Source organism: Lampris incognitus, chromosome 1 (genome assembly GCF_029633865.1).
Source record: "Lampris incognitus isolate fLamInc1 chromosome 1, fLamInc1.hap2, whole genome shotgun sequence".
In the NCBI taxonomy this organism is placed as follows: domain Eukaryota; kingdom Metazoa; phylum Chordata; class Actinopteri; order Lampriformes; family Lampridae; genus Lampris; species Lampris incognitus.
In genome coordinates this window covers 124,730,259-124,737,300 of record NC_079211.1, presented here as the reverse complement: position 1 = coordinate 124,737,300, position 7,042 = coordinate 124,730,259, and the positions used below count along the sequence as shown (strand labels likewise).

The window sequence follows — 7,042 nt, the reverse complement described above, 5'->3', positions numbered from 1 at the left end:
TACCATTACAGCTTCAAAACCAGAGCTGTACATTGCATAAAGCCCAGTTAAATATTTGCTCAACTTAGTCCTTCGATAGTGAATGTGAAGTTTGCTGCTTGACCATAATGGTTCAGTGCCTTCCATGCCCTTTATTTACCATTGTTGGAAAACTAGCCCAGCATAAAGATGCAGCAGTTGGCTGTGAAGTCAATTAGTCCTCATTGCTATTACAGGGTTGACATTAGTCTAGGCAGGCGTGTTTTGATTAGAGATGACAGACTACTCAGCGCCAGACATTCCTCACCCTGCATCCCACGGGTGAAGCTATTTGAAGCTGACTGGAATATAGAAACCTAATCGCTAAGTATTTTTGCCAAGATGCCCTTCGTCTGTGGAGAACCCTCCTGTGCATAATATTATAGTGAACATGTGCAGGTGCCTAAGCCCCAATATCAGTGACTCGCTACACAGTACATATAAAATCCTTCTACCGATATATTAGTGAAATACAATATACCATGGCAGTAATGCTTTAACTCTGGGCTTTTACAAAGAATGGCCTTTTGTTGTGCCGGTTATTTATTGTGCTGCTGCTGGTTTGTGCAGAGCTGTTGGGTGAGTGCGTCGAGGGGCTTGTATTGTTAAGGAATCAGTGGCTCTTGTTTGTGGAGCTGGGAGGGTTTGTTAACAATGCCTTTTTTTATGACCCAGAGTGTGTGCCAGTCGGCAAATGTCCCCTCAGAATTTTTTCTCTGTGTGTTGCCTGTTTGTGTTTGTGTTGAGCCTCTCCCTCTTTTAAATGTTCCTTGTTTTTTTTCCCCCAGGTGGGTATGGTACGTAACCCTTTTTGTTGTGCACTCCCTCCATCCAACATAGGCTCCATTTTCCATCGCGAGTGTGTATCACTGAGTGTGTGTGCATGCATATGTGTGTGTGTGTTGGGGGGGGAGTACAGTATGTGTGCAAATTATTTAGTGCAGATGTGTGGATAGCGCAGAGGCGAGAGGGTTTACTGCCGGCCCTTCCTAATGGGGCCTTTCACTCTCCCACCATTCATGTGACGGCATGGTGACGGAGTAGGGGGAGCTGGGGATTAAGGGGGTAGAGAGGCAGTGCCTTGTTAAAGCAAAAGAAAGGGTTTGAGTGTGTCGATTGGATTAACTTGTTTGGGCTTATTAAGAAGGGAGACACAGCAGCTTGTTAAAAGCGCAGCATGGGGCATCCCATAGTGAGACGGCAGGGTCACCATTCACTCAGGTCAGAGCCCCGCCCCTGTTCATTGTGCAGGCTGGCTGCCAGGCTCCCGGACCATGGCTGTTCCTATGGCGGGGTGGGTGGGGCTTAGATGAAGCCTGGTAGTTTCACTGGAGACATTTTAACTAATACCGTCAAGCCTCAAAATAGACTCGATGATGGATCTCCTAGGAGGAGCTCAAAGGGACACTTTAGACCGCCCCACGGTCTTTTTTTGTTATTCTCTCTCACACATGTGCGAAAATGTCTGCATGTCAACATATACAATGCAAGGACACACACATAAAGACGTGCACACGTGTGTGTGTGCACGCACGCACGCACGCACACACACACACACACACACACACACACACACACACACACACACACACACACACACACACACACACACACACACTCATGCACGCTCCACTTATAAGTCCGTGACCACCTCTCCACTCCTCCTCCACTTGGCGGGATGCTTATCTGGGCAGACAGCTCTGGGTGCGGGTAGCCTTCTCCTGTGATCTCTGCTCCAGTTTAAGAACCTTTTAACTAAGAAATACCTCACTGCCAGGCCCAACGCCTCTCGATTCCAGTTTATTCCCTCATCTCCTGGGATCGATCATCCGCCCCCATACCAAACCCTGCAGCAGACTTAGCAGAATGAGATAGAGCCGATAGGTGGGCTGGCTTTTGAGATATCCCCACGTTGGTGTAATAGGAGACCTGTGAGTGGATTTGATGAGTGAGTGGTGTGCAAGTGGTTTTTGCAGTAATGTGTTGGGCAGCGAGTGTGTATACATGCTCGCACACATTCCCCGGCACCTTCATGGGGATTGACCCCGGTATGATCTCAGCAGACAGGCTGTTTTTGGGTAGCAGGATGATGGGTCACTGAGGGTGCACAGGGTTTTCGGGGAGATAATTTCCTGCCACTGATAGAAATCTGCTGTAGACTACAATAACCCAATAGGAGGAGATGAGAGGAAAGGGTACGTGACAAACAAGCCAAAGACTTGCTCCTTCTCCCTCTCTCTTAAAGGCAGTAATAGGAGAAAATTGGTTCTTGAAATTGAATTGAAAAAAGTGGTCTCTTTCAGTCCAGGATAATGCCTCTGAATACATTTGGTGAGGAGCAAATGGAGAATAATGGAGGGTAGTTACACGATTGTCTTCCATTTTCAGAGAGGGGAAAAAACTACGTAGACATCCCCCATAAGACCAGCATTTGGTCTCTATCTAAGCCCCGTGTCCCTTTTCTCTCCCTCAACCACTATATTTTAACAAATGGGATGTGAGGGAGGGCTTGTTGTGAAATTAGTATCCTCACACAGAGGCTATACAGGGGAAGGATTTTAGCCTGTGAATAGCAAGCAATGAGCTCAAAGTGGCAGTGTGTTTGGGCCAGGCCTGTCTGTGTGTGAGAGGAAATGGCACTGCAAGCAGCCCTTTCTTCTCAAGCACCTGGAGAGAAAAAGAGCGCCCTTCTCCTTCCATCTGTGGCCCAAGTTTGTGTGTGTGTGTGTGTGTGCGTATGCATATGTGTTCGCATGTGTGTGCGGTACGTGTATTTAAACTGTGAAAAATAAAAAGTACAAACAATTACATTATTTTAAGCACTTTGGTCCTAGTCGAATCCTTCAGCACAAGAGTAATTTGGCGTAAAAGTATTTTAAAATATTTTTGTCACATAATAAAGGCCATAAATTGTGTTTTATTTTGGACCAAACAGTTTTTCGGTGCACAAAATCTGATTCACCCACACCCTTTCACACTCGTTCATACCTTTTCCAATACATACAAGGAAACGTGTTTTCCTAAATGTTTGATGTAAGCAGCTTTATGTCAGATTTCACATCCGTGACTGAACATTCTTGCGTAAAAAACGTTTCTGTGATTTCCGTTAAAAAACAGCTGGTCAATGAATTATTGGTGCAGTTTACTTTAATGTCTAAATGACCTTTGAACCTTTCTCGTGTGCGCTGAAAATCAACCTTTGCCATCGCTAACAACATCCACTTGTGGAGCGTTCACCTTTCCTCCTGTTTATTTTCCCAGCTGTATACAGGCAGTGACATGCGGCTAAAAATTGCATTATGCAGGAGAAAGAGTAAAGCTGTCACTTAGCACAGCCAAACAAGTGGCAGCTCCCCGGAGATGATTTGTCAAGTTGTGAAAGTAGGCAGGTGTGAGATTATTCATGGCATTTAGATAACTAAACACCAGAATGATAGATCCAGCGCCCCCCCCCCCCACATTTTTTTACACTTACTTCTGAAGGAGGGTAAACTGATCTTGTCAAAAATCTTTTCTGCATCCCCCAATTAATGGAGAAGAAAGCCTGCAGCCGGTACCTTTGACCTTTAAACTTTTCCCCTTATCTGTTTTGCTTTGTTTCCTCCTAACTGAGTTACAGCCGCAGCCAGCGCTCTGCCCGTCGTTTAACTCCTAATCATCATTATTGCTTTCTTTCAAATTAAAATGATAATCTACAAAACCAAGTAATGGACTGATGGCAGGTGGTTAAATGTTCATTTAGTGATTCACTGAGAAAATAAATAACAGGGGACAAGCCTCTGACAGGCACATGAGAAATCATTTTTCAATAATCTGCCACGCATCACAGTAGGAGACACTGGCGCTGACAGCAGAGATGAAATATTTGCCAGTGTGCTTTGTTTTTATATGGGAGAGGACTGGCCCGGATGGAAATGATAGTGTTTCATATCAGTGCACTCTGGACAAGAGACTGAAAAACACAGACGTGCGATAGAAGCAGCAATGCTTTTTAGGTGAGAGTGGGCCTCTGATGTACTTCGTGTACAGTACACTAAGTGCCCTTTTTTTTCTTTTTCTTTTTTTTAGAACCAAACAGCATCCACCCCGTGAGCTAAGTGAGCTATACAAGAGTGGATTTTGATCCTTATCTCATAAAAACACGTTCTGTATCTAAAGGGTTTATTTTAGATGCTCTCATCGTGCCACGGCTGGTAATTCTACCACAAGATCACGCAATCGGTCATCATTGTGCTGTGTGACACTGGTATATAGTTATGATGAGTGATGTCTTCCATCATACCTCGTGGGATTGGCTTAGGATGCATAACTCTGGCCAAAAAGACATTTGATATTGACAGATTACGATAAGATAGTGCTCACAGAAGAAGCAGAAGTTTTTTTTGTTTGTTTTCGTTTTAACTACAGTACACGTCCGTTTTCGCCATGCCGACTCCAACGGGCTTTCTGAGAGGAAGCTGGCAGCACCTCCATCTCTGTTACTGAGTGAAGGTGGCTGTGGCTAGGGGGGGCGGGAGAGGGAGGGTGTAGAAGTGGAGATTTATGGCCTAGAGGGAGATTGATTAGTGCCGTCACTAGCCCTGATGTACGGTTGGCACTCTTCCCCTCCCAGCCATCAGCATTTGCTTGCACACAGGCACACACACACACACACATGTGGTACAGCACACTCAGCTACACATATATCCAGAAACCTCTTGGTCCCTGAGGCCCTTCCCAACAGTCTCTCAGAGCTGTGGCATGTTAAGTTGCAGCAGACAGACTGCTGTTTTCTCAGCATTACCATTTTTTTGCTGTCTATAGATAACGCCATCAATCACTACATATACACTACCCTGGAGGGAATGTGCCCGAGTGTTGCTTTGCTAGATTGTATGCGAGTGTTTTTTTTTTTTAGGGCGGTCACATAGACGGGAGATGGGGCTGAATAGATGTGCGGATGCGCTGTTTGAAGCTACAGAGTGAGTGGCCTAGGACTGTGTTCTGAACCAGTGCAGGTGTGTGTTTATCATTCAGCACACAGAGCTGAGAGGCAGGCAGCTGGAGGCATGCTTTCCCAATTAAGCTCGGGTGAGGAACCCAGCTCATCCACCCCAGAGCCAGCCCCCACTGGCTTACCGGACATGCCCATGGAGCTTTAACCTCTAATCATCCTGCTTAACTTGCTCACATTCTCTCTCTCTCTCTCTCTCTCTCTCTCTCTCCTCTCTCTCTCTCTCTCTCTCTCTCTCTCTCTCTCTCTCTCTCTCTCTCTCTCTCTCTCTCTCTCTCTCTCCTCTCTCTCTCTCTCTCTCTCTCTCTCTCACTCTATCTCTTTTAGGTTGGCCGCAGCACTCCCCCGGTTCTAGTACTGTGCCCACCTCGCCATGCTAGCCTGTCTGCAGAGGAGGCAAAACCCCCCACCCCAGCACCCGGTGTGTGCCAGCAAGACCCTGGAGCCACCACAAGCCCTTGGGCGAAAATGTGAGTTAACAAAGTGAGAGTGGGTGATGGCAGTGTAGGGTTCAGCTTTCTGAATGTAAAGGAATGAGAGAGGCTTGTGTTTGCCTGTTGTATTTAAGGCATCAGTCATGGTGAATGATGGAAACGGATGGTTTAGCCTGACTGTGAATAAGTGAGGGAAAATGGACTTTCCGGTTGCTGTTGTTTGTCACTGTGCTCCCTTGCTACTCGGAGGAATTCTAAACAGTTTCATTCGCTCGGCACTTAGACCTTGTATTGCCGTGTTGTTTGGCGACTCATTGTGAAGGGGGGCTGTTTAGCTGTGCTGATTGTGCAGTCGTGGCAACGAGGCTGAACAGACAGTGTTTAACGTGCCTTGCTGGCCCTGGGTGACCCTGAGGGTCTGTAAACATTTACAGTGTCTGGCCCTGACTGCACTGGCCGCCTGTAAAGCATGACAGCTGCTGTGTTTTCTCCCAGAGCACAGCCCCTCTGTCCACTCTCAAAATGGTGTAAAGGGACAGAGATGGGCTGAAATGGTAAGTCTAGCCCTGTTTGGCCCGGGCGGGCTTGAAGAAAGTTGCGGCATTCAGGCGTCTCGAGGAGAATTTCTCTCTTAATTTTCTTGAGGCGTCGGGATTAGCCTTTAACAGTGAGAATCTGTTTTCTGGTGAGAGGAAAAAGGCCTTTTCTCCTTATAGAGCCCTTGAGGCGTCTTTAGTGACCTTTATTTACATGGCAGGCCTACTGGCAACCTCAAGCCGATTAAAAGGCAAGGCAGATAGAAAGCAGGAGAGCACTAACCTTGCAGTTTCTACCTCAGCTTAGAGAGGCTTAGTCGGAGCAGGTTCTGTGCTTCTTCATCAGGCAAACATTATATTGAGTCTGTAGCCTGCACAGTGGAAGGCTTTTAAGAGCCTGTGATTGGCTGTGGGGGAGGAAATGAAGCACTATCTATATCCTTACTTTTCAGTACCTCACTGGCCAATTAGCAGCTTCTCTGCTCAGCATCAGGCTCCTGTAGGTTACTGCTGTCAGAGAGCACAGTCACAAAGGTTACTCCTCAGAAAGGTTTTCCTCAGACCTGTTTTAGTGTTTGCTGCTGTGTTTGGGCATGGGTGCCTCGTATCGGAATTGTGTGTGTGTGTGTGTGTGTGTGTGAGAGAGAGAGAGAGAGAACAGGGGTATGTGTGTGCGTCTTTCTGGAAGAGAAGGAGAATAAAAGTTGTGGGGTAAACTGGGCACAGGGTGCATTGATTAAAAGGACAGCTCCACAGCTCAGCTTGGTCCAGAGAAGACGAAGAGCAACTGTGCGAAATAGAATTAGAGAACATAAAGATGAAGAGTGAGGGAGAAATGGAAGTCCTCAATGGTCATCTTTATCGATTCCCTCCTTCCAATTTCTACAGGATTAGCCCAATTCCTCTCAGGGTCCTTTATTGAGGAGCAGTCGGCAAGAGTCAGGGCTCAAATCAATAAAGAAAAGAACAGTCTCTCCTTGCCCTCTCTTTTTACTGATTCTCACTTCCTCTCTTCATCGCTCTCTTTTTTCCCTCTCTGGCCGTCTTTTTCCTCTCCCTTC

The 7,042-nt window shown here is 46.6% G+C and overlaps 1 protein-coding gene across 2 annotated transcripts in view; it reads left to right on the top strand.

Annotated features, from left to right (window-relative positions):
• The first annotated feature begins 5,384 nt into the window (after positions 1–5,384).
• Positions 5,385–7,042, top strand: part of fam222aa (family with sequence similarity 222 member Aa) — an 18,180-nt gene continuing 16,522 nt past the window's right edge. For both annotated transcript variants that reach the window (XM_056294990.1, XM_056294982.1), the window contains exon 1: positions 5,385–5,481. In XM_056294990.1, the coding sequence (XP_056150965.1) occupies positions 5,385–5,481 (97 nt within the window). The remainder of the gene's footprint in view (positions 5,482–7,042) is intronic.